This window comes from Borostomias antarcticus (genome assembly GCF_949987555.1).
Source record: "Borostomias antarcticus genome assembly, chromosome: 35".
Lineage (NCBI taxonomy): Eukaryota > Metazoa > Chordata > Actinopteri > Stomiiformes > Stomiidae > Borostomias > Borostomias antarcticus.
The window spans coordinates 1,790,860-1,818,359 of NC_140268.1; the positions used below are offsets into that span (position 1 = coordinate 1,790,860).

At 46.7% G+C, this 27,500-nt stretch overlaps 3 protein-coding genes across 3 annotated transcripts in view; all 3 read left to right on the forward strand.

Moving 5' to 3' along the window:
• The window catches only part of abcc1 (ATP binding cassette subfamily C member 1 (ABCC1 blood group)), a gene marked incomplete at its 3' end in the record, with an annotated part of 34,055 nt that extends 29,701 nt beyond the window's left edge, over positions 1-4,354 (forward strand). The window contains exon 24 of the mRNA XM_084461023.1: positions 4,308-4,354. Within this exon, the coding sequence (XP_084317149.1) occupies positions 4,308-4,354 (47 nt within the window). The remainder of the gene's footprint in view (positions 1-4,307) is intronic.
• A 194-nt stretch (positions 4,355-4,548) lies between these two features.
• On the forward strand, positions 4,549-6,001 carry LOC311327915 (uncharacterized protein; the record flags this gene model as incomplete). Its single annotated transcript, XM_084461024.1, has 3 exons — positions 4,549-4,858; positions 5,143-5,186; positions 5,961-6,001. Exons 1-3 carry the CDS (start codon positions 4,563-4,565, stop codon positions 5,999-6,001), a joined length of 381 nt encoding a protein of 126 aa, XP_084317150.1. The 5' UTR covers positions 4,549-4,562.
• A 1,056-nt stretch (positions 6,002-7,057) lies between these two features.
• Positions 7,058-8,037, forward strand: LOC311327981 (general transcription factor 3C polypeptide 1-like). Its single transcript, XM_084461094.1, has 3 exons — positions 7,058-7,255; positions 7,339-7,540; positions 7,645-8,037. Exons 2-3 carry the CDS (start codon positions 7,388-7,390, stop codon positions 7,951-7,953), a joined length of 462 nt encoding a protein of 153 aa, XP_084317220.1. The 5' UTR covers positions 7,058-7,255; positions 7,339-7,387; the 3' UTR covers positions 7,954-8,037.
• The last annotated feature ends 19,463 nt before the right edge of the window (positions 8,038-27,500 follow it).

Consider the following 27,500-nt stretch of genomic DNA (forward strand, 5'->3'; position numbering starts at 1 on the left):
CCCTAACTACACTACCCACCCACCCTAACTACACTACCCACCCTAACTACACTACCTACCTAGCCTAACTACACTACACTACCCACCCACCCTAACTACACTACCTACCCTAACTACACTACCTACCTACCCTAACTACACTACCTACCTACCCTAACTACACTACCTACCTACCCTAACTACACTACCTACCCACCCTAACTACACTACCTACCTACCCTAACTACACTACCCACCCTAACTACACTACCTACCCACCCTAACTACACTACCTACCCACCCTAACTACACTACCTACCTACCCTAACTACACTACCCACCCACCCTAACTACACTACCTACCTACCCTAACTACACTACCTACCCACCCTAACTACACTACCTACCTACCCTAACTACACTACCTACCCACCCTAACTACACTACCTACCCACCCTAACTACACTACCTACCTACCCTAACTACACTACCTACCCACCCTAACTACACTACCTACCTACCCTAACTACACTACCCACCCTAACTACACTACCTACCCACCCTAACTACACTACCCACCCACCCTAACTACACTACCTACCCTAACTACACTACCTACCCACCCTAACTACACTACCTACCCACCCTAACTACACTACCTACCTACCCTAACTACACTACCTACCCTAACTACACTACCTACCTACTCTAACTACACTACCTACCCACCCTAACTACACTACCTACCTACCCTAACTACACTACCTACCCTAACTACACTACCTACCCACCCTAACTACACTACCTACCTACCCTAACTACACTACCTACCCACCCTAACTACACTACCTACCCACCCTAACTACACTACCTACCCACCCTAACTACACTACCTACCTACCCTAACTACACTACCTACCTACCCTAACTACACTACCTACCTACCCTAACTACACTACCTACCTACCCTAACTACACTACCCACCCACCCTAACTACACTACCTACCCACCCTAACTACACTACCTACCCACCCTAACTACACTACCTACCCACCCTAACTACACTACCTACCCACCCTAACTACACTACCTACCCACCCTAACTACACTACCTACCCTAACTACACTACCTACCTACCCTAACTACACTACCCACCCACCCTAACTACACTACCTACCCACCCTAACTACACTACCTACCCACCCTAACTACACTACCTACCTACCCTAACTACACTACCTACCCACCCTAACTACACTACATACCCACCCTAACTACACTACCTACCTACCCTAACTACACTACCTACCTACCCTAACTACACTACCTACCTACCCTAACTACACTACCTACCTACCCTAACTACACTACCTACCTACCCTAACTACACTACCTACCCACCCTAACTACACTACCTACCCACCCTAACTACACTACCTACCCACCCTAACTACACTACCTACCTACCCTAACTACACTACCTACCTACCCTAACTACACTACCTACCCACCCTAACTACACCACCTACCTACCCTAACTACACTACCTACCTACCCTAACTACACTACCTACCTACCCTAACTACACTACCTACCCACCCTAACTACACCACCTACCTACCCTAACTACACTACCTACCCACCCTAACTACACTACCTACCTACCCTAACTACACTAACCACCCACCCTAACTACACTACCTACCCACCCTAACTACACTACCTACCCACCCTAACTACACTACCTACCCACCCTAACTACACTAACTACACTACCTACCTACCCTAACTACACTACCTACCTACCCTAACTACACTACCTACCCTAACTACACTACCTACCCACACTAACTACACTACCTACCTACCCTAACTACACTACCTACCCACCCTAACTACACTACCTACCTACCCTAACTACACTACCTACCTACCCTAACTACACTACCTACCTGCCCTAACTACACTACCTACCTACCCTAACTACACTACCTACCTACCCTAACTACACTACCTACCTACCCTAACTACACTACCTACCTACCCTAACTACACTACCCACCCACCCTAACTACACTACCTACCCACCCTAACTACACTACCTACCCTAACTACACTACCTACCCACCCTAACTACACTACCTACCCACCCTAACTACACTACCTACCCACCCTAACTACACTACCTACCCTAACTACACTACCTACCCACCCTAACTACACTACCTACCCACCCTAACTACACTACCTACCCACCCTAACTACACTACCTACCCACCCTAACTACACTAACTACCCACCCTAACTACACTACCTACCTACCCTAACTACACTACCTACCCACCCTTACTACACTAACTACCCACCCTAACTACACTACCTACCTACCCTAACTACACTACCTACCCACCCTAACTACACTACCTACCTACCCTAACTACACTACCTACCTACCCTAACTACACTACCTACCTACCCTAACTACACTACCTACCTACCCTAACTACACTACCTACCTACCCTAACTACACTACCTACCTACCCACCCTAACTACACTACCTACCTACCCTAACTACACTACCTACCCACCCTAACTACACTACCTACCCACCCTAACTACACTACCTACCCACCCTAACTACACTACCTACCTACCCTAACTACACTACCTACCCACCCTAACTACACTACCTACCTACCCTAACTACACTACCTACCCACCCTAACTACACTACCTACCCACCCTAACTACACTACCTACCCACCCTAACTACACTACCTACCCACCCTAACTACACTACCCACCCACCCTAACTACACTACCTACCCACCCTAACTACACTACCTACCCTAACTACACTACCTACCCTAACTACACTACCTACCCTAACTACACTACCTACCCACCCTAACTACACTACCTACCCACCCTAACTACACTACCCACCCACCCTAACTACACTACCTACCTACCCTAACTACACTACCTACCCACCCTAACTACACTACCTACCCTAACTACACTACCTACCTACCCTAACTACACTACCTACCTACCCTAACTACACAAACCACCCACCCTAACTACACTAACCACCCACCCTAACTACACTAACCACCCACCCTAACTACACTACCTACCCACCCTAACTACACTACCTACCCACCCTAACTACACTACCTACCCCTAACTACACTACCTACCCACCCTAACTACACTAACTACCCACCCTAACTACACTAACCACCCACCCTAACTACACTACCTACCCACCCTAACTACACTACCTACCCACCCTAACTACACTACCTACCCACCCTAACTACACTACCTACCTACCCTAACTACACTACCTACCCACCCTAACTACACTACCTACCCACCCTAACTACACTACCTACCCTAACTACACTACCTACCCACCCTAACTACACTACCTACCTACCCTAACTACACTACCTACCTACCCTAACTACACTACCTACCTACCTACCCTAACTACACTACCCACCCACCCTAACTACACTACCTACCCACCCTAACTACACTACCTACCCACCCTAACTACACTACCTACCTACCCTAACTACACTACCTACCCACCCTAACTACACTACCTACCTACCCTAACTACACTACCTACCCACCCTAACTACACTACCTACCCACCCTAACTACACTACCTACCCACCCTAACTACACTACCTACCCACCCTAACTACACTACCTACCCACCCTAACTACACTACCTACCCACCCTAACTACACTACCTACCCACCCTAACTACACTACCTACCTACCCTAACTACACTACCTACCCACCCTAACTACACTACCTACCCACCCTAACTACACTACCTACCCACCCTAACTACACTACCTACCCACCCTAACTACACTACCTACCCACCCTAACTACACTACCTACCCACCCTAACTACACTACCTACCCACCCTAACTACACTACCTACCTACCCTAACTACACTACCTACCCACCCTAACTACACTACCTACCTACCCTAACTACACTACCTACCCACCCTAACTACACTACCTACCCACCCTAACTACACTACCTACCTACCCTAACTACACTACCTACCCACCCTTACTACACTACCTACCCCTAACTACACTACCTACCTACCCTAACTACACTACCTACCTACCCTAACTACACTACCTACCTACCCTAACTACACTACCTACCCTAACTACTGTGTGTGTGTGTGCGTGTGTGTGTGTGTGTGTGTGTGTGTGTGTGTGGGATCTTGTATCCAGGTATTTCACGTGGCGTTTCCCCTCTGCACTGTGTGACGAGACCTACGACTTCCTGAACACCCTGACAGCCAATCCCACTACAGATGACCGACCAATCACAACCTTCTACAACGAGACGGAGGAGAGAGGGGTGGAGCAAGACAAGGGGGAGGAGCCTGAGAAGGATGAGACCAAACTGAGTGCGCAGGAGACAGGGAAGGAGACGGGGAAGGAGACGGGGAAGGAGACAGGGAAGGAGAGAGAGACAGACAGAGAGAAAGAAGGGGGAGAGGAGGGAGGACAAGAAGAAGACGGGATGGAGACGGAGGACGACAGCCAGACTGATCCCAACAACCAGGGGACGTCCATGGAGAACCCGTCCCCCGTTCCCCAGACGGAGCTCCCTGTCCTGGGCTCGGCCCCCGGCCGCGCCCTCCTGGAGCAGCAGGGTGAGGCTGGGATGCTCCAGTTCCCTCTGGACGCTCCAGGGGGCGCTGTTCTGGCCAGCATCACGCTGATGACTCTGGGCCGGCTCTCGGTGTCGGTGGGCATCCCAAAACACATCATGGTGGTGGACAGCAACAAGGTGGACAGAGACGCCGTCCAGAAGAGGTGACACACACACACACACACACACACACAAACATATATATACACCTAGTACATAGAGTGCACACTCAAGCATGCACACATACACAAACAGAACACACACACACACACTAACTGTAGACAGCGTATTTAATGTGTACTAGAGTGTGTGCTTGTGTATATATCCTAATCTTCTCTCCGTCTCTCTCCCCCTCCTATCCCTCTTTTCCCTTCTCCTCTCTTCTCCTCTCCATCCTTCTCTTCTCCATCTCCTCTTCTCTCCTCCTTTCCTCCTTTCTCCTCCCCAGCATGGCAGCGTTGGAGGAGGATGATGACGAGGAGGAGGGTGGGGGTGAGAGGGAGGGTGGGGGTGAGAGGGAGGAGGGGGGAGGTGGGGGTGAGAGGGAGGGGGAGAGTGGGGGAGGTGGGGGTGAGAGGGAGGGGGGGCTCCGGAGGAGGGGGGAGGAGGTGCGGTCTTCGTCCCTGGCCAGCCTGCTGGTGATGCGAGGCTGCTGGCACCCCGGCCTCGTGAACCAGCGCCGCCTCAGCACCAACGACAGCGTGGTGGTGGAGTCCTGCAGCCTCAAGATGCAGCTGCGCACAACACCCACACACACACCCTTCAACACAGGTACACACACACACACACACACACACACACACACACACCCTTCAACACAGGTACACACACACACACACACACACACACACACACACACGAACACACACACACCCTTCAACACAGGTACACACACACACACCCTTCAACACAGGTACACACACACACACACACACACACACACACACACACACCCTTCAACACAGGTACACACACACACCCACACACACACACACACACACACACACACACACACACACACACACACACACCCTTCAACACGACCAACAACACTGCACCCCAGAAATATGACCATCATTCATTTTATATCCTCTTTTCCACTCCCCCTCTTTCTCTTTCTCTCTCTCTCTCTCTCTCTCTCTCTCTCCCCCTCTCTCTGTCTCTCTCTCTTCCCCCCCCTCTCTCTCTCTTTCAGACTCTCCTCCCATCGACTTTTCCAGAAAAGGTTTATCTTTCCTCCTGTCCTTCCTCACTCCTTCTGTCCAGCTCCCCTCCTCCTCCTCCTCCTCCTCCTCCTCCTCTCCTGAGGCCTGGGAGGGCCGTCTGGTGAGCCAGCGAGGTTACACCCACCAGGACCTGGCAGCCAATCAGGAGCTGAGGAGGGTCCTGGAGGAGGCGGGGCCTTATGGCGTGGAAAGGCGGGACTTCCTGTTTGAGCAAGCACACCTGACGGAGGCGAGGGACGGACGCACACGCACCCTACAGCAGTACACACAGGTACACACACACACACACACACACACACACACCCTACAGCAGTACACACAGGTACACACACACACACACACACTACAGCAGTACACACAGGTACACACACACACACACACACACACCCTACAGCAGTACACACAGGTACACACACACACACAGACACACACACACACACACACCCTACAGCAGTACACACAGGTACACACACACACACACTACAGCAGTACACCAGGTACACACACACACACACACACACACACTACAGCAGTACACACAGGTACACACACACACACACACACACACACACTACAGCAGTACACACAGGTACACACAGGTACACACACACACACACACACACACACACCCTACAGCAGTACACACAGGTACACACACACACACACACACACACACACACCCTACAGCAGTACACACAGGTACACCCACACACACACACACACACACACACACACCCTACAGCAGTACACACAGGTACACACACACACACACACACACACACACACCCTACAGCAGTACACACAGGTACACCCACACACACACACACACACACACACACACCCTACAGCAGTACACACAGGTACACCCACTTACTCTCCTCTGAATCCTCCTCTCCTGTGATTGGCCCAGGACCTGATAGAGGCGGAGCAGGTGATGCAGGTGGGCGGGGCGTCCGTGCGGCTGGTCCTGTGGAAATGGGCGGAGCCCTGGCTGCTCACCGCCACCAAGAGGCCCCAGCAGCAGCATCCCGAGGCCCAGCGAGAGGCCTCCCCGCCGGGGCAGAGCGGCAGCGGAGGCCCCCTCTCCCAGAAGAGAGGCCTGGAGGATCCGGAGGAGCACGGACCGCCTGGGAAGAGGGGGAGGAGAGGAGAGAGGGAGAGGCGAGAGGGGGAGGGGGAGAAGGTAGCAGCGGAGGAGAGACTAAAGGAGAGAGGAGAGAACAGAGGGGCCGGAGTGGAGGAGTGCGGAGAGGAGGGAGAGAGAGAGAGGGTACACACCCCGGGTCACCTCCCCAGCCGGTCCGACACGAGGCCAGCAGAGGAGGAGGACGAAGGGTACGTAGGGGTCAGGGGTCACTGGGCAGGACCAATCGGAGAAGAGAAGGCCCTGACCTCCCGTGGTGTGGTCCTCTCCCCAGGCCCAGCGAGGAGCTGGAGGAGCAGAGCTTCCTGCCCCGCCCCTGGCGCATGGTGGACGGCGCGCTGAACCGGCCCGTCATCAAGGGCATGCTGGGGGCGGTGCTCCACCACGTCATGGCCCGGCCCGGCCTATCAGAACGCAGCCTGCTGGACCACTACCAGGACATGCTGCAGCCCGTGGTGCTGCTGGACCTGATCCAGGTGAGGGGGGGTGGGGGGGGGGGGTAGACAACTCGCAACACACACACACACACACACACACACACACACACACCCCACGTGAACTGACCTGTCTCCTCTTCTAGGTGCTGATGGAGCTGGGCTGTGTGAGGAGGAGGTTCCTGAGGAAGAACCCTAAACCCTCCCTCTTCTCCCTCCCCTCCCTCCCTCCCCCTCCCCCAGGGGGGACGCAGCGGGAGGCGGGTCTGAGGCCGGGGGAGGGGCTTTGGGAGACGGAGGGCGTGTTCTACGAGCCCACCATAGACTGCTGTGTGCGCCTGGGCCAGTTCCTCCCACGCCAGAGCAGCTGGAACCCGTGGACGCGGCTCGCTCCGCTAGAGCCGCGCTGGCCGAGACAGAGCCAGGGAGGCTCGCTATTGGCTGAGACAGACTGAGGAAGTTATGGCTATTGGCTGAGACAGACTGAGGAAGTTATGGCTATTGGCTGAGACAGACTGAGGAAGCCTCACCATTTGCTGAGACCGACTTCTTTATTTCATAATTTGTGTCCGTTTACAAACACTTTTTTACTTAACAAAAGTTTACTGGATTTTTTTTTACATGGTAAAAGAAAAAAATAAATGTTTACAAACAATGTGAGGTGAGACTGTGTCACTGTCAGTTCGATCTAGAGGTTCTGGTTGAAGGTTTTAACAGGTTGTTAAAATGACTGCCTTACTGCATTACTGCCTTGCAGAAACAATGGAGAAATGGAAGAGATCTTATTCCAGATGTTTCTTCAATAGGTTGATGGGAGAGATCTTATTCCAGATGTTTCTTCAATAGGTTGATAGAAGAGATCTTAATCCAGATGTTTCTTTAATAGGTTGATAGAAGAGATCTTAATCCAGATGTTTCTTTAATAGGTTGATAGAAGATATCTTATTCCAGATGTTTCTTTAATAGGTTGATAGAAGAGATCTTATTCCAGATGTTTCTTTAATAGGTTGATAGAAGAGATCTTATTCCAGATGTTTCTTTAATAGGTTGATAGAAGAGATCTTATTCCAGATGTTTCTTCAATAGGTTGATAGAAGAGATCTTATTCCAGATGTTTCTTTAATAGGTCGATAGAATAGATCTTATTCCAGATGTTTCTTCAATAGGTTGATAGAAGAGATCTTATTCCAGATGTTTCTTTAATAGGTTGATAGAAGAGATCTTATTCCAGATGTTTCTTCAATAGGTTGATGGAAGAGATCTTATTCCAGATGTTTCTTCAATAGGTTGATAGAAGAGATCTTATTCCAGATGTTTCTTAAATAGGTCGATAGAAGAGATCTTATCCCAGATGTTTCTTTAATAGGTTGATAGAAGAGATCTTATTCCAGATGTTTCTTCAATAGGTTGATAGAAGAGATCTTATTCCAGATGTTTCTTCAATAGGTTGATGGAAGAGATCTTATTCCAGATGTTTCTTCAATAGGTTGATAGAAGATATCTTATTCCAGATGTTTCTTCAATAGGTTGATAGAAGATATCTTATTCCAGATCTTTCTTTAATAGGTTGATGGAGATCTTATTCCAGATGTTTCTTCAATAGGTTGATAGAAGAGATCTTATTCCAGATGTTTCTTCAATAGGTTGATAGAAGATATCTTATTCCAGATGTTTCTTTAATAGGTTGATAGAAGAGATCTTATTCCAGATGTTTCTTCAATAGGTTGATGGAAGAGATCTTATTCCAGATGTTTCTTTAATAGGTTGATAGAAGAGATCTTATTCCAGATGTTTCTTCAATAGGTTGATAGAAGAGATCTTATTCCAGATGTTTCTTTAATAGGTTGATGGAAGAGATCTTATTCCAGATGTTTCTTCAATAGGTTGATAGAAGATATCTTATTCCAGATGTTTCTTCAATAGGTTGATAGAAGAGATATTATTCCAGATGTTTCTTTAATAGGTTGATAGAAGAGATCTTATTCCAGATGTTTCTTCAATAGGTTGATAGAAGAGATCTTATTCCAGATGTTTCTTCAATAGGTCGATAGAAGAGATCTTATTCCAGATGTTTCTTTAATAGGTCGATAGAAGATATCTTATTCCAGATGTTTCTTTAATAGGTTGATAGAAGAGATCTTATTCCAGATGTTTCTTCAATAGGTTGATAGAAGAGATCTTATTCCAGATGTTTCTTCAATAGGTTGATAGAAGAGATCTTATTCCAGATGTTTCTTTAATAGGTTGATAGAAGATATCTTATTACAGATGTTTCTTCAATAGGTTGATAGAAGAGATCTTATTCCAGATGTTTCTTCAATAGGTTGAAAGAAGAGATCTTATTCCAGATGTTTCTTTAATAGGTTGATAGAAGAGATCTTATTCCAGATGTTTCTTCGATAGGTTGATAGAAGAGATCTTATTCCAGATGTTTCTTCGATAGGTTGATAGAAAATATCTTATTCCAGATGTTTCTTCAATAGGTTGATAGAAGAGATCTTATTCCAGATGTTTCTTTAATAGGTTGATGGAAGAGATCTTATTCCAGATGTTTCTTTAATAGGTTGATAGAAGAGATCTTATTCCAGATGTTTCTTCAATAGGTTGATAGAAGAGATCTTATTCCAGATGTTTCTTTAATAGGTCGATAGAATAGATCTTATTCCAGATGTTTCTTCAATAGGTTGATAGAAGAGATCTTATTCCAGATGTTTCTTTAATAGGTTGATAGAAGAGATCTTATTCCAGATGTTTCTTCAATAGGTTGATGGAAGAGATCTTATTCCAGATGTTTCTTCAATAGGTTGATAGAAGAGATCTTATTCCAGATGTTTCTTAAATAGGTCGATAGAAGAGATCTTATCCCAGATGTTTCTTTAATAGGTTGATAGAAGAGATCTTATTCCAGATGTTTCTTCAATAGGTTGATAGAAGAGATCTTATTCCAGATGTTTCTTCAATAGGTTGATGGAAGAGATCTTATTCCAGATGTTTCTTCAATAGGTTGATAGAAGATATCTTATTCCAGATGTTTCTTCAATAGGTTGATAGAAGATATCTTATTCCAGATCTTTCTTTAATAGGTTGATGGAGATCTTATTCCAGATGTTTCTTCAATAGGTTGATAGAAGAGATCTTATTCCAGATGTTTCTTCAATAGGTTGATAGAAGAGATCTTATTCCAGATGTTTCTTTAATAGGTTGATAGAAGAGATCTTATTCCAGATGTTTCTTCAATAGGTTGATGGAAGAGATCTTATTCCAGATGTTTCTTTAATAGGTTGATAGAAGAGATCTTATTCCAGATGTTTCTTCAATAGGTTGATAGAAGAGATCTTATTCCAGATGTTTCTTTAATAGGTTGATGGAAGAGATCTTATTCCAGATGTTTCTTCAATAGGTTGATAGAAGATATCTTATTCCAGATGTTTCTTCAATAGGTTGATAGAAGAGATATTATTCCAGATGTTTCTTTAATAGGTTGATAGAAGAGATCTTATTCCAGATGTTTCTTCAATAGGTTGATAGAAGAGATCTTATTCCAGATGTTTCTTCAATAGGTCGATAGAAGAGATCTTATTCCAGATGTTTCTTTAATAGGTCGATAGAAGATATCTTATTCCAGATGTTTCTTTAATAGGTTGATAGAAGAGATCTTATTCCAGATGTTTCTTCAATAGGTTGATAGAAGAGATCTTATTCCAGATGTTTCTTCAATAGGTTGATAGAAGAGATCTTATTCCAGATGTTTCTTTAATAGGTTGATAGAAGATATCTTATTACAGATGTTTCTTCAATAGGTTGATAGAAGAGATCTTATTCCAGATGTTTCTTCAATAGGTTGAAAGAAGAGATCTTATTCCAGATGTTTCTTTAATAGGTTGATAGAAGAGATCTTATTCCAGATGTTTCTTTAATAGGTTGATAGAAGAGATCTTATTCCAGATGTTTCTTCAATAGGTTGATAGAAGAGATCTTATTCCAGATGTTTCTTCAATAGGTTGATAGAAGAGATCTCATTCCAGATGTTTCTTTGTTTCCCGGGGATACAAGGTGGAGAGGAGAACGTTGTCACGGTAATCATCTCTCTGGAGCCACACTACACACACTGTTGCCTAGCTACCAGATCACTTTCAGTTTCATTTCCTGGATACTGGACTCTTCCGAGGTAATCCCTCCCCCTTAAGTTTCACAGGGAGCAGAGCTGGACAGAAGAAGAGCAAGAAAGCAATCCTGCCTCTACTGTTGACATCATTTAGAGCCTTAGGCAGCAAAAAGCAATATTGTTCTGCACACTCGCCTCATAAGGCACCAGAAAAGAAGACAAGACAAGACATCATTATCAAGGTAATTGGATTCCTTACATGTGTATCAGTAGTATGACTGTACCTTACCGTTAGTGTTGCTCGATGTGTGATTTCCTCTGTGGTTTTCAGCATGGTTTAGGGTTAGGGTTAGGTTAGGGTCAGGGTTAGGGTAAGGTTAGGGTTAGGGTTAGGGTCAGGGTCAGGGTTAGGGTCAGGGTCAGGGTCAGGGTTAGGGTTAGGGTTAGGGTTAGGGTCAGGGTTAGGGTTAGGGTTAGGGTCAGGGTTAGGTTAGGGTCAGGGTCAGGGTTAGGGTTAGGTTAGGGTTAGTCTAGCTAACAGGTACTCTAGAGAGTGCAGTGGAACTCGATCTGGACTGTTCTCTGAAGATCCCTGTTTTGGTCCGACAGTCAACATTGGTTATGCTCAAAAGTCTGTTTCTTCATTTTGATTGTCACAGACTCAGCTGTAACAATCACATATTTATGTATTTGTTTGTTTGTTATACAAATTATGTGTTTTTCAGAGTATGGTTGGACTGTGGTATATTTCAGTTCTTAACTTTTGGGTCAAAAAGGTACTTCAGGAGAAAAATGCGGTCAAATCAACAATTTATTGAGCATGCCTAACAGGGCCAAAACTAAGGCAATACTAAGGTTCTTTTACGAGGTGGCGAGCTTATATCTTGGCTTCAGGCCAAATATCACATGACAAACACATTTGCATACAAGGGATGTTCATTAACACAGATCTGATCAACTAGTCTTGTAATTGGTCAACAGGTCACTGAGCACTGCCCCCCTCCGGACATGGGGCATTCTGGGTTCTTCCTGTGTTCCTAAGATCACGTTTCAACTGTAGACTTCCGAGGTGTTATCTTTATTTTAATGCTTTTAATGTCTCATATAAAGCACCTTGAATTGCCCTGTGGCTGAAATGTGCTATATAAATAACCTTGCCTTGCCTTCCCTTTATTGACACAGGGACAAAGGAATGTTGACTCAGGACAGGACATATGTTGTCATCTAGATGTTAAACTACTTAAGTTAACAAAGTTCTACCTAAAGTGAAGTTTATTCATTATTCTTAGTAAATTGATGACTACATGAGAGTAATACAAATGTATTGATGTAATATAGTATAATACAGTATACAAATATACTACAGGAGCATAGCAGAAGGTGGCCTAAACATGTCATGTCGAGGGTAAAAGCTTCTTGGATGCTATCCCAACTTGGATGCTATTCCAATGTACAGTCGGCCTCGTGTGAAACGTTAGTGCATTCTCAGCTAAACTGCTACCAGTTCTGTATGCGGACAAACCTGCTTGTTGCCAAGCAAGCATTTTACCCGACAGTGAGTTTAAAAATTAACGAAAAAAAAATAAAAAAAATTGAATTGCATCCAAGGGTGTGTGAAATTGCTGCCAAGCTCTGCCCTTTGCTCTCCACCGTGAAACGTGTCATGTGCTTGGTACAGAGGAAGCAAGGAAGAAGCCTTATCCACGTCCTGTCCTCAACACACCAGACGTTTTAGGCTCCGCCTACACAAACTCATGATGTTGGGAGAGTTGTCTGTGTTCAGGGGACCTTCAGTATGCTGACGATGTTGATTACAGTGTTGTGATATCTTTATGTCATGATATAGTCTGGCATCAGCATATCAACATGGCAATATTGCTTCTTTGCAAGAATGTTGAATTATTATACAAGATGGAAAACCTCTCTCTCCCTCTCTCTGTCTCTCTTTATATTTCAATTGATCTCTCTTTCTTTAGGAGGTACCATGGCTCGACCTCGAACTCTGAACAGCATGGCTGACCTGCTAGGTTCTGGCTTCGGCCGTCCGTGCCCCAGACACGGCCTGCAGCTCCTCTACTGGTTTGCCACAGAGGTCATCGACTTTGACGATGACAACGAGATGCAGACCGACTTCGATCCAACCACAGAAGAGTTTGGCTTCCATCCCTACCACAACGAGTGGGACGACAACAGCGGCAGCAGGCTGCTGCCCCAGAGGGGTTACCTGTACTACGAGGTGGGTAACCTGCACGCCTCCGACTCGCTGCCTTCATACGTCACGAACAACTTCACGGGTCACCTGGACGACAGCAACACGGACCGCATCATCATCAGCATGCGCCAGGGCCTGGAGGTGGATAGAGTCTACGTGACGCAGCATGATGACCTGATGACGAGCTTCGATCCTGACCACACCTTCCGCATCAGCAGAGGTCTGCTCAGGTCCATCCGCAGAATGACCGGTCTGGATGACTTCCTGGAAGAGGCGGGCTATGTCACAGAGATCTGACCAATCACACATCTCTATGAGAGCTCCAGTCCCACCCCCAGGAAGGGTGATGTCACTGTGGTTAATGTTTCGCCTGTGCAACGCCCGCAGGAAATTAGAGGATTTTGGGACTACTGCACTATATTGTAGACTACTGTTGACTTTCGTCGTCTTTTATTATTGTCCTTATTCAGATCTGCGTTGTTTCGATTTCAATAAAAGACGGCACCCAATGTCTCACAAATACCACACAGTCCAGTGTCCCTTTTCTGATGTATTCCAAATGAATCTCTCCAACACGGGATTTGAGCGACAATCAAAAGCTGTTTTATTACAGAAGGTACCCCTCCACCCCTCTACCCCTCCCTCCCTCCACCCCTCTACCCCTCCCTCCCTCCATCCCTCCACCCCTCCACCAAGGCTCATGAAAATCAGTCTAGTAGTTTTTGTGTAATCCTGCTAACAACCAACCAATAAATAAACCAACCAATAAATAAATAAACCAATACATGCCAATGAAAACATTACCTCTCGCCCTACGCTTTCGCTGGGGCAGAGGTAACAATGGATAGAGGATCTCACGTAAGTAAACAACAACTTTATTTATTTTGCTCTTTAAAGAGGTCACAGTACAGTAATGACCTATTCTGATAGATGTAATGGATGTAAATTCTGTTTCAATTCCATAAATTCAGAATTTCAGTTTTAATGAACTGATTCCATTTTTGGAATTAGGGAGTTTTCTAATTATTTTGGAACTGATTGAAAAGTAGAAGAATCAAAGATTCGTAGCAAAAGACCAAACATACAGTGATACTCTACTATACTGTAACCGTTGTGGAGTAATAAAAGGTCAGACCGTGATGAGGCTGAAGCACTCTGTAGATGGCAGATGCTTACATGTACCTATATCTGTGTACTGTGCATAGGTAATACAGAAATTATATTATTTCATTATTTTATATTAATTATTTCAGAATACACAAGTAACTATGTACAGTAAATACAGATATAACTTTTTAAAAAGTCTATAATCGAGTCCTCACCTTCTGTTGCTTTACAGTCTGGATTTAAAATGGATTCCATCAAACATTTGACACCTTTATTTACACATTAGCACCTCCAACTTCCAAGTGAGGAAAATCGATTCACTTGATAGAAGATTCACACAACAAATAGAACTATCTTAGTTAGATGAGTGTGGATAAGCAAGCAAAGGTGTCCATTTTAAAAGAATGAGTGTAAATGTATAGGCACGCTATGCTCTGTAAAAAATAATACTATGGTGTTTTTATTGTTAACGTTTTACCCTGGGTTAGGACAGACATATCGTCTTTTTAAAAGGTTTTTAATTAAAGGTCTGTGATACTTTGTTATTTTCCTATCAAACATCATGTCAAATATCATGTCAAACATCATGTCAAATATCATGTCAAACATCATGTCAAACATAATGTCAAACATCATGTCAAATATCATGTCAAACATCATGTCAAACATCATGTCAAACATCATGTCAAATATCATGTCAAACATCATGTCAAACATCATGTCAAACATCATGTCAAATATCATGTAATTCTCAGTATCAGATACTGGTCAAGGTCAAGGTCAACTTTATTTATAAAGCACGTTTAAAATCAACCGAAGTTGCACCAAAGTGCTGTACAATATATAAAATAAACTAAAACAAAAAACAGAATAAAGTGCACATAATCACAGAACAATAAAAGGACAGGACACAAAACAGGACAGGGGATGTAGGCTATCAGGCCTCAAAAGCCAGTGAAAACAAGTGCGTTTTAAGCTGAGACTTGAAGAGCCCTAGGTTCTGTGCGTGTCTAATGTGTGGAGGGAGGCTGTTCCAGAGCTTTGGGCCAGCCACTGCAAAAGCTCGGTCACCCTTGGTCTTAAGTCTCGATCTAGGGACTATTAAAAGAGTCTCGGAGGAGGACCTCAGGGTTCTAGATGTCGCACATACTGAGAGAATGATCCCCAATGATTCCTACAGCTTCCTCTGTGCAATTTGCTATTCTATTTTAACGTATCATAATTGTCCATGAATACAAAACCACGCCAAGGAAATACCGTATTTTACACATCTCTCCCAGATGAGTCCCTTCTGAGATCATGAGGATGATGAGAAGGCTCTCAGGGTGGGGGAGGTGGGGGTGGGGGGGTGAGAGGGAGGAGGGGGGGGGTGGGTGTGAGAGGGAGAGTGGGGGAGGTGGGGGTGAGAGGGAGGAGGGGGGGGGTGGGTGTGAGAGGGAGGGGGAGAGTGGGGGAGGTGGGGGTGAGAGGGAGAGTGGGGGAGGTGGGGGTGAGAGGGAGGGGGAGAGTGGGGGAGGTGGGGGTGAGAGGGAGAGTGGGGGAGGTGGGGGTGAGAGGGAGGGGGAGAGTGGGGGAGGTGGGGGTGAGAGGGAGGAGGGGGGGGGTGGGTGTGAGAGGGAGAGTGGGGGAGGTGGGGGTGAGAGGGAGGGGGAGAGTGGGGGAGGTGGGGGTGAGAGGGAGAGTGGGGGAGGTGGGGGTGAGAGGGAGGGGGAGAGTGGGGGAGGTGGGGGTGAGAGGGAGAGTGGGGGAGGTGGGGGTGAGAGGGAGAGTGGGGGAGGTGGGGGTGAGAGGGAGGGGGAGAGTGGGGGAGGTGGGGGTGAGAGGGAGGAGGGGGGAGGTGGGGGTGAGAGGGAGAGTGGGGGAGGTGGGTGTGAGAGGGAGAGTGGGGGAGGTGGGGGTGAGAGGGAGGGGGAGAGTGGGGGAGGTGGGGGTGAGAGGGAGAGTGGGGGAGGTGGGGGTGAGAGGGAGGGGGAGAGTGGGGGAGGTGGGGGTGAGAGGGAGAGTGGGGGAGGTGGGGGTGAGAGGGAGAGTGGGGGAGGTGGGGGTGAGAGGGAGGGGGAGAGTGGGGGAGGTGGGGGTGAGAGGGAGAGTGGGGGAGGGGGGAGGTGGGGGTGAGAGGGAGGGGGAGAGTGGGGGAGGTGGGGGTGAGAGGGAGGAGGGGGGAGGTGGGGGTGAGAGGGAGAGTGGGGGAGGTGGGGGTGAGAGGGAGGGGGAGAGTGGGGGAGGTGGGGGTGAGAGGGAGGAGGGGGGAGGTGGGGGTGAGAGGGAGAGTGGGGGAGGTGGGGGTGAGAGGGAGGGGGAGAGTGGGGGAGGTGGGGGTGAGAGGGAGGAGGGGGGAGGTGGGGGTGAGAGGGAGAGTGGGGGAGGTGGGGGTGAGAGGGAGGGGGAGAGTGGGGGAGGTGGGGGTGAGAGGGAGGAGGGGGGAGGTGGGGGTGAGAGGGAGAGTGGGGGAGGTGGGGGTGAGAGGGAGGGGGAGAGTGGGGGAGGTGGGGGTGAGAGGGAGAGTGGGGGAGGTGGGGGTGAGAGGGAGGGGGAGAGTGGGGGAGGTGGGGGTGAGAGGGAGGAGGGGGGAGGTGGGGGTGAGAGGGAGAGTGGGGGAGGTGGGGGTGAGAGGGAGGGGGAGAGTGGGGGAGGTGGGGGTGAGAGGGAGGAGGGGGGAGGTGGGGGTGAGAGGGAGAGTGGGGGAGGTGGGGGTGAGAGGGAGGGGGAGAGTGGGGGAGGTGGGGGTGAGAGGGAGGAGGGGGGAGGTGGGGGTGAGAGGGAGAGTGGGGGAGGTGGGGGTGAGAGGGAGGGGGAGAGTGGGGGAGGTGGGGGTGAGAGGGAGGAGGGGGGAGGTGGGGGTGAGAGGGAGAGTGGGGGAGGTGGGGGTGAGAGGGAGGGGGAGAGTGGGGGAGGTGGGGGTGAGAGGGAGGAGGGGGGAGGTGGGGGTGAGAGGGAGAGTGGGGGAGGTGGGGGTGAGAGGGAGGAGGGGGGAGGTGGGGGTGAGAGGGAGGAGGGGGGAGGTGGGGGTGAGAGGGAGAGTGGGGGAGGTGGGGGTGAGAGGCAGTCTTTCGAGGTAATCCCTCCCCCTTAAGTTTCACAGGGAGCAGAGCTTGACAGAAGAAGAGCAAGAAAGCAACCCTACCTCTTCTGTTGACATCATTTAGAGCCTTAGGCAGCAAAAAGCAATATTGTTCTGCACACTCGCCTCATAAGGCACCAGAAAAGAAGACAAGACAAGACATCATTATCAAGGTAATTGGATTCCTTACATGTGTATCAGTAGTATGACTGTACCTTACCATTAGTGTTGCTCGATGTGTGATTTCCTCTGTGGTTTTCAGCATGGTTTAGGGTTAGGGTTAGGTTAGGTTAGGGTCAGGGTTAGGGTAAGGTTAGGGTTAGGGTTAGGGTCAGGGTCAGGGTTAGGGTCAGGGTTAGGGTCAGGGTAAGGTTTAGGTTAGGGTTAGTCTAGCTAACAGGTACTCTAGAGAGTGCAGTGGAACTCGATCTGGACTGTTCTCTGAAGATCCCTGTTTTGGTCCGACAGTCAACATTGGTTATGCTCAAAAGTCTGTTTCTTCATTTTGATTGCCACAGACTAAGCTGTAACAATCACATATTTATTTATTTGTTTGTTTGTTTGTTATACAAATTATGTGTTTTTCAGAGTATGGTTGGAGTGTGGTATATTTCAGTTCTTAACTTTTGGGTCAAAAAGGTACTTCAGGAGAAAAATGCGGTCAAATCAACAATTAATTGAGCACGCCTAACAGGGCCAAAACTAAGGCAATACTAAGGTTCTTTTACGAGGTGGCGAGTTTATATCTTGGCTTCAGGCCAAGTATCACATGACAAACAAATTTGCATACAAGGGATGTTCATTAACACAGATCTGATCAACTAGTCTTGTAATTGGTCAACAGGTCACTGAGCTCTGCCCCCCTCCGGACATGGGGCAAGTTTGGGTTCTTCCTGTGTCCTCCTAAGATCACGTTACAACTGTAGACTTCCGAGGTGTTATCTTTATTTTAATGCTTTTAATGTCTCATATAAAGCACCTTGAATTGCCCTGTGGCTGAAATGTGCTATATAAATAAACTTGCCTTGCCTTGCCTTGACTTTATTGACTCAGGGACAAAGGAATGTTTACTCAGGACAGGTGTAATGGATTTTAAAGGATTTACCAAGATTCGTTCAAAAGGTTAAGTCTGATTTATTGTGAAAAACAATACGTGCGCAAGGACTTCCTGAACAACGCAAACAAAGGTGGTTTCGTCAGAGAAGTGAATTCAGCCTCTTCTGCTCTGGCTTATAGTCAGTCAAAACACAGGTAAAGTCCTTCTAGGATGTGATTGGCTAACTCATTGCACGTCATGTGAAATGGCAGGCGTGGCCAAGAGTATAGACATGTGACAAACAAAGAAAACAAAGGTCTGAAGACGAAGGTGTGGCCCTTCTGACTTAAACAAAGAGATGAGAAAGAGCTAGGCAGAGGGGGTGTTTACAATTACAAAAGGGGGAGAGTTGAGGTGTTTTACATTTACAAAGGGGAGACTGAAACTAGGGTTTGCAGGGGGCTTGATGAATACTTGGGGGGAGGTGATGAATTACAAGGACAAAGGTTTAAGGTGTTTGGATGTAAATTCCTGGACACAGGACATATGTTGTCATCTAGATGTTAAACTACTTAAGTTAACAAAGTTCTACCTAAAGTGAAGTTTATTCATTATTCTTAGTAAATTGATTACTACATGAGAGTAATACAAATGAATTGATGTAATACAGTATAATACAGTATAAAAATATACTACAGGAGCATAGCAGAAGGTGGCCTAAACATGTCATGTCGAGGGTAAAAGCTCCTTGGATGCTATCCCAACTTGGATGCTATTCCAATGTACAGTCGGCCTCGTGGCAAACGTTAGTGCATTCTCAGCTAAACTGCTACCAGTTCTGTATGCGGACAAACCTCCCTGTTGCCAAGCAAGCATTTTACCCGACAGTGAGTTTAAAAATTAACGAAAAAAAAAATAAAAAAATTGAATTGCATCCAAGGGTGTGTGAAAATGCCGCCAAGCTCTGCCCTTTGCTCTCCACCGTGAAACGTGTCATGTGCTTGGTACAGAGGAAGCAAGGAAGAAGCCTTATCCACGTCCTGTCCTCAACACACCAGACGTTTTAGGCTCCGCCTACACAAACTCATGATGTTGGGAGAGTTGTCTGTGTTCAGGGGACCTCCAGTATGCTGACGATGTTGAATACAGTGTTGTGATATCTTTATGTCATGATATAGTCTGGCATCAGCATATCAACATGGCAATATTGCTTCTTTGCAAGAATGTTGAATTATTATACAAGATGGAAAACCTCTCTCTCCCTCTCTCTGTCTCTCTTTCTATTTCAATCGATCTCTCTTTCTTTAGGAGGTACCATGGCTCGACCTCGAACTCTGAACAGCATGGCTGACCTGCTAGGTTCTGGCTTCGGCCGTCCGTGCCCCAGACACGGCCTGCAGCTCCTCTACTGGTTTGCCACAGAGGTCATCGACTTTGACGATGACAACGAGATGCAGACCGACTTCGATCCAACCACAGGAGAGTTTGGCTTCCATCCCTACCACAACGAGTGGGACGACAACAGCGGCAGCAGGCTGCTGCCCCAGAGGGGTTACCCGTACTACGAGGTGGGTAACCTGCACGCCTCCGACTCGCTGCCTTCATACGTCACGAACAACTTCACGGGTCACCTGGACGACAGCAACACGGACCGCATCATCATCAGCATGCGCCAGGGCCTGGAGGTGGATAGAGTCTACGTGACGCAGCATGATGACCTGATGACGAGCTTCGATCCTGACAACACCTTCCGCATCACCAGAGGTCTGCTCAGGTCCATCCGCAGAATGACCGGTCTGGATGACTTCCTGGAAGAGGCGGGCTATGTCACAGAGATCTGACCAATCACACATCTCTATGAGAGCTCCAGTCCCACCCCCAGGAAGTGTGATGTCACTGTGGTTAATGTTTCGCCTGTGCAACGCCCGCAGGAAAGTGGAGGATTTTGGAACTGCACTATATTGTAGACTACTGTTGACTCGTTGTCTTTTATTATTCTCCTTATTCAGATCTGCGTTGTTTCGATTTCAATAAAAGACGGCACCCAATGTCTCACAAATACCACACAGTCCAGTGTCCCTTTTCTGATGTGTTCCAAATGAATCTCTCCAACACGGGATTTGAGCGACAATCAAAAGCTGTTTTATTACAGAAGGTACCCCTCTACCCCTCCCTCCCTCCCTCCCTCCATCCCTCCACCCCTCTACCCCTCCCTCCCTCCCTCCCTCCACCCCTCTACCCCTCCCTCCCTCCATCCCTCCACCCCTCTACCCCTCCATCCCTCCACCCCTCCACCAAGGCTCATGAAAATCAGTCTAGTAGTTTTTGTGTAATCCTGCTAACAACCAACCAATAAATAAACCAACCAATAAATAAAGAGAGAAAATAGAAAGAGAGGGGAGAGGAGGGAGGACAAGAAGAAGACAGGATGGAGACAGAGGACGACAGCCAGACTGATCCCAACAACCAGGAGACGTCCATGGAGGACCCGTCCCCCGTTCCCCAGACGGAGCTCCCTGTCCTGGGCTCGGCCCCCGGCCGCGCCCTCCCGGAGCAACAGGATGAGGCTGGGATGCTGCAGTTCCCTCTGGACGCTGCAGGGGGCGCTGTTCTTGCCAGCATCACGCTGATGACTCTGGGCCGGCTCTCTGTGTCCGTGGGCATCCCAAAACACATCATGGTGGTGGACAGCAACAAGGTGGACAGGGACGCCGTCCAGAAGAGGTGACACACACACACACACACACACACACACACCCTTCAACATAGGTACACACACACACACACACACACACACACACACACCCTTCATCACAGGTACACACACACACACACACACCCTTCAACACAGGTACACACACGCACACACACCCTTCACACAGGTACACACACACACACACACACACACACACACACACACACACACACACACCCTTCAACACAACCAACAACACTGCACCCCAGAAATATGACCATAATTCATTTTATATCCTCTTTTCCACTCCCGCTCTTTCTCTCTCTCTCTCTCTCTCTCTCCCCCTCTCTGTCTCTCTCCCCCTCTCTCTGTCTCTCTCTCTCTCTCTCTCTGTCTCTCTCTCTCTCTCTGTCTCTCTCTCTTCCCCCCCTCTCTCTCTCTCTCTTCCCCCCCCCTCTCTCTCTCTTTCAGACTCTCCTCCCGTCGACTTTTCCAGAAAAGGTTTATCTTTCCTCCTGTCCTTCCTCACTCCTTCTGTCCAGCTCCCCTCCTCCTCCTCCTCCTCCTCCTCCTCTCCTGAGGCCTGGGAGGGCCGTCTGGTGAGCCAGCGAGGTTACACCCACCAGGACCTGGCAGCCAATCAGGAGCTGAGGAGGGTCCTGGAGGAGGCGGGGCCTTATGGCGTGGAAAGGCGGGACTTCCTGTTTGAGCAAGCACACCTGACGGAGGCGAGGGATGGACGCACACGCACCCTACAGCAGTACACACAGGTACACACACACACACACACACCCTACAGCAGTACACACAGGTACACACACACACACACACACACACACACACACCCTACAGCAGTACACACAGGTACACACACACACACACACACACACACACCCTACAGCAGTACACACAGGCACACACACACACACACACACACACACACACACACACACACACCCTACAGCGGTACACACACACACACACACACACACACACACACCCTACAGCAGTACACACAGGTACACACACACACACACACACACACACACACACTACAGCAGTACACACAGGTACACACACACACACACACACACACACACACCCTACAGCAGTACACACAGGTACACACACTTACTCTCCTCCGAATCCTCCTCTCCTGTGATTGGCCCAGGACCTGATAGAGGCGGAGCAGGTGATGCAGGTGGGCGGGGCGTCCGTGCGGCTGGTCCTGTGGAAATGGGCGGAGCCCTGGCTGCTCACCGCCACCAAGAGGCCCCAGCAGCAGCATCCCGAGGCCCAGCGAGAGGCCTCCCCCCCGGGGCAGAGCGGCAGCGGAGGCCCCCTCTCCCAGAAGAGAGGCCTGGAGGATCCGGAGGAGCGCGGACCGCCTGGGAAGAGGGGGAGGAGAGGAGAGGGGGAGAGGCGAGAGGGGGAGGGGGAGAAGGTAGCAGCGGAGGAGAGACTAAAGGAGAGAGGAGAGAACAGAGGGGCCGGAGTGGAGGAGTGCGGAGAGGAGGGAGAGAGAGAGAGGGTACACACCCCGGGTCACCACCCCAGCCGGTCCGACACGAGGCCAGCGGAGGAGGAGGACGAAGGGTACGTAGGGGTCAGGGGTCACTGGGCAGGACCGATCGGAGAAGAGAAGGTCCTGACCTCCCGTGGTGTGGTCCTCTCCCCAGGCCCGGCGAGGAGCTGGAGGAGCAGAGCTTCCTGCCCCGCCCCTGGCGCATGGTGGACGGCGCGCTGAACCGGCCCGTCATCAAGGGCATGCTGGGGGCGGTGCTCCACCACGTCATGGCCCGGCCCGGCCTATCAGAACGCAGCCTGCTGGACCACTACCAGGACATGCTGCAGCCCGTGGTTCTGCTGGACCTGATCCAGGTGAGGGGGGGTGGGGGGGGGGGGGTAGACAACTCGCAACACACACACACACACACACACACACACACACACACACATCCCACGTGAACTGAGCTGTCTCCTCTTCTAGGTGCTGATGGAGCTGGGCTGTGTGAGGAGGAGGTTCCTGAGGAAGAACCCTAAACCCTCCCTCTTCTCCCTCCCCTCCCTCCCTCCCCCTCCCCCAGGGGGGACGCAGCGGGGCTTTGGGAGACGGAGGGCGTGTTCTACGAGCCCACCATAGACTGCTGTGTGCGCCTGGGCCAGTTCCTCCCACGCCAGAGCAGCTGGAACCCGTGGACGCGGCTCGCTCCGCTAGAGCCGCGCTGGCCGAGACAGAGCCAGGGAGGCTCGCTATTGGCTGAGACAGACTGAGGAAGTTATGGCTATTGGCTGAGACAGACTGAGGAAGCCTCACCATTTGCTGAGACCGACTTCTTTATTTCATAATTTGTGTCTGTTTACAAACACTTTTTTACTTAACAAAAGTTTACTGGATTTTTTTTTACATGGTAAAAGAAAAAAATAAATGTTTACAAACAATGTGAGGTGAGACTGTGTCACTGTCATTTCGATGTTTCTTTAATAGGTTGATAGAAGAGATCTTATTCCAGATGTTTCTTTAATAGGTTGATAGAAGAGATCTTATTCCAGATGTTTCTTCAATAGGTTGATAGAAGAGATCTTATTCCAGATGTTTCTTTAATAGGTTGATGGAAGAGATCTTATTCCAGATGTTTCTTTAATAGGTTGATAGAAGAGATCTTATTCCAGATGTTTCTTCAATAGGTTGATGGAAGAGATCTTATTCCAGATGTTTCTTTAATAGGTTGATAGAGGAGATCTTATTCCAGATGTTTCCTCAATAGGTTGATAGAAGAGATCTTATTCCAGATGTTTCTTCAATAGGTTGATCGAAGAGATCTTATTCCAGATGTTTCTTTAATAGGTTGATAGAAGAGATCTTATTCCAGATGTTTCTTTAATAGGTTGATAGAACAGATCTTATTCCAGATGTTTCTTCAATAGGTTGATAGAAGAGATCTTATTCCAGATGTTTCTTCAATAGGTGGATAGAAGAGATCTTATTCCAGATGTTTCTTCAATAGGTTGGTAGAAGAGATCTGATTCCAGATGTTTCTTTAATAGGTTGATGGAAGAGATCTTATTCCAGATGTTTCTTCAATAGGTTGATAGAAGAGATCTTATTCCAGATGTTTCTTTAATAGGTTGATAGAAGAGATCTTATTCCAGATGTTTCTTCAATAGGTTGATAGAAGAGATCTTATTCCAGATGTTTCTTCAATAGGTTGATAGAAGAGATCTTATTCCAGATGTTTCTTCAATAGGTTGATAGAAGAGATCTTATTCCAGATGTTTCTTTAATAGGTTGATAGAAGAGATCTTATTCCGGTTGTTTCTTTAATAGGTTGATAGAAGAGATCTTATTCCAGATGTTTCTTTAATAGGTTGATAGAAGAGATCTTATTCCAGATGTTTCTTCAATAGGTTGATAGGAGAGATCTTATTCCAGATGTTTCTTTAATAGGTTGATAGAAGAGATCTTATTCCAGATGGTTCTTCAATAGGTTGATAGAAGAGATCTTATTCCAGATGTTTCTTCAATAGGTTGATAGAAGAGATCTTATTCCAGATGTTTCTTCAATAGGTTGATAGAAGAGATCTTATTCCAGATGTTTCTTCAATAGGTTGATAGAAGAGATCTCATTCCAGATGTTTCTTTAATAGGTTGATAGAAGAGATCTTATTCCAGATGTTTCTTCAATAGGTTGATAGAAGATACCTTATTCCAGATGTTTCTTTAATAGGTTGATAGAAGAGATCTTATTCCGGTTGTTTCTTTAATAGGTTGATAGAAGAGATCTTATTCCAGATGTTTCTTTAATAGGTTGATAGAAGAGATCTTATTCCAGATGTTTCTTCAATAGGTTGATAGAAGAGATCTTATTCCAGATGTTTCTTCAATAGGTTGATAGAAGAGATCTTATTCCAGATGTTTCTTTAATAGGTTGATAGAAGAGATCTTATTCCAGATGTTTCTTCAATAGGTTGATAGAAGAGATCTTATTCCAGATGTTTCTTTAATAGGTTGATAGAAGAGATCTTATTCCAGATGTTTCTTCAATAGGTTGATAGAAGAGATCTTATTCCAGATGTTTCTTTAATAGGTTGATAGAAGAGATCTTATTCCAGATGGTTCTTCAATAGGTTGATAGAAGAGATCTTATTCCAGACGTTTCTTCAATAGGTTGATAGAAGATACCTTATTCCAGATGTTTCTTTAATAGGTTGATAGAAGAGATCTTATTCCGGTTGTTTCTTTAATAGGTTAATAGAAGAGATCTTATTCCAGATGTTTCTTTAATAGGTTGATAGAAGAGATCTTATTCCAGATGTTTCTTCAATAGGTTGATAGAAGAGATCTTATTCCAGATGTTTCTTTAATAGGTTGATAGAAGAGATCTTATTCCAGATGTTTCTTTAATAGGTTGATAGAAGAGATCTCATTCCAGATGTTTCTTTAATAGGTTGATAGAAGAGATCTTATTCCAGATGTTTCTTCAATAGGTTGATAGAAGATACCTTATTCCAGATGTTTCTTTAATAGGTTGATAGAAGAGATCTTATTCCGGTTGTTTCTTTAATAGGTTGATAGAAGAGATCTTATTCCAGATGTTTCTTCAATAGGTTGATAGAAGAGATCTTATTCCAGATGTTTCTTCAATAGGTTGATAGAAGAGATCTTATTCCAGATGTTTCTTCAATAGGTTGATAGAAGAGATCTTATTCCAGATGTTTCTTTAATAGGTTGATAGAAGAGATCTTATTCCAGATGTTTCTTCAATAGGTTGATAGAAGAGATCTTATTCCAGATGTTTCTTCAATAGGTTGATAGAAGAGATCTTATTCCAGATGTTTCTTTAATAGGTTGATAGAAGAGATCTCATTCCAGATGTTTCTTTAATAGGTTGATAGAAGAGATCTTATTCCAGATGTTTCTTCAATAGGTTGATAGAAGATACCTTATTCCAGATGTTTCTTTAATAGGTTGATAGAAGAGATCTTATTCCGGTTGTTTCTTTAATAGGTTGATAGAAGAGATCTTATTCCAGATGTTTCTTTAATAGGTTGATAGAAGAGATCTTATTCCAGATGTTTCTTCAATAGGTTGATAGAAGAGATCTTATTCCAGATGTTTCTTCAATAGGTTGATAGAAGAGATCTTATTCCAGATGTTTCTTTAATAGGTTGATAGAAGAGATCTTATTCCAGATGTTTCTTCAATAGGTTGATAGAAGAGATCTTATTCCAGATGTTTCTTTAATAGGTTGATAGAAGAGATCTTATTCCAGATGTTTCTTCAATAGGTTGATAGAAGAGATCTTATTCCAGATGTTTCTTTAATAGGTTGATAGAAGAGATCTTATTCCAGATGGTTCTTCAATAGGTTGATAGAAGAGATCTTATTCCAGATGTTTCTTTAATAGGTTGATAGAAGAGATCTTATTCCAGATGTTTCTTCAATAGGTTGATAGAAGAGATCTTATTCCAGATGTTTCTTTAATAGGTTGATAGAAGAGATCTTATTCCAGATGTTTCTTCAATAGGTTGATAGAAGAGATCTTATTCCAGATGTTTCTTTAATAGGTTGATAGAAGAGATCTTATTCCAGATGGTTCTTCAATAGGTCGATAGAAGAGATCTTATTCCAGATGTTTCTTTAATAGGTTGATAGAAGAGATCTTATTCCAGATGTTTCTTCAATAGGTTGATAGAAGAGATCTTATTCCAGATGTTTCTTTAATAGGTTGATAGAAGAGATCTTATTCCAGATGTTTCTTCAATAGGTTGATAGAAGAGATCTT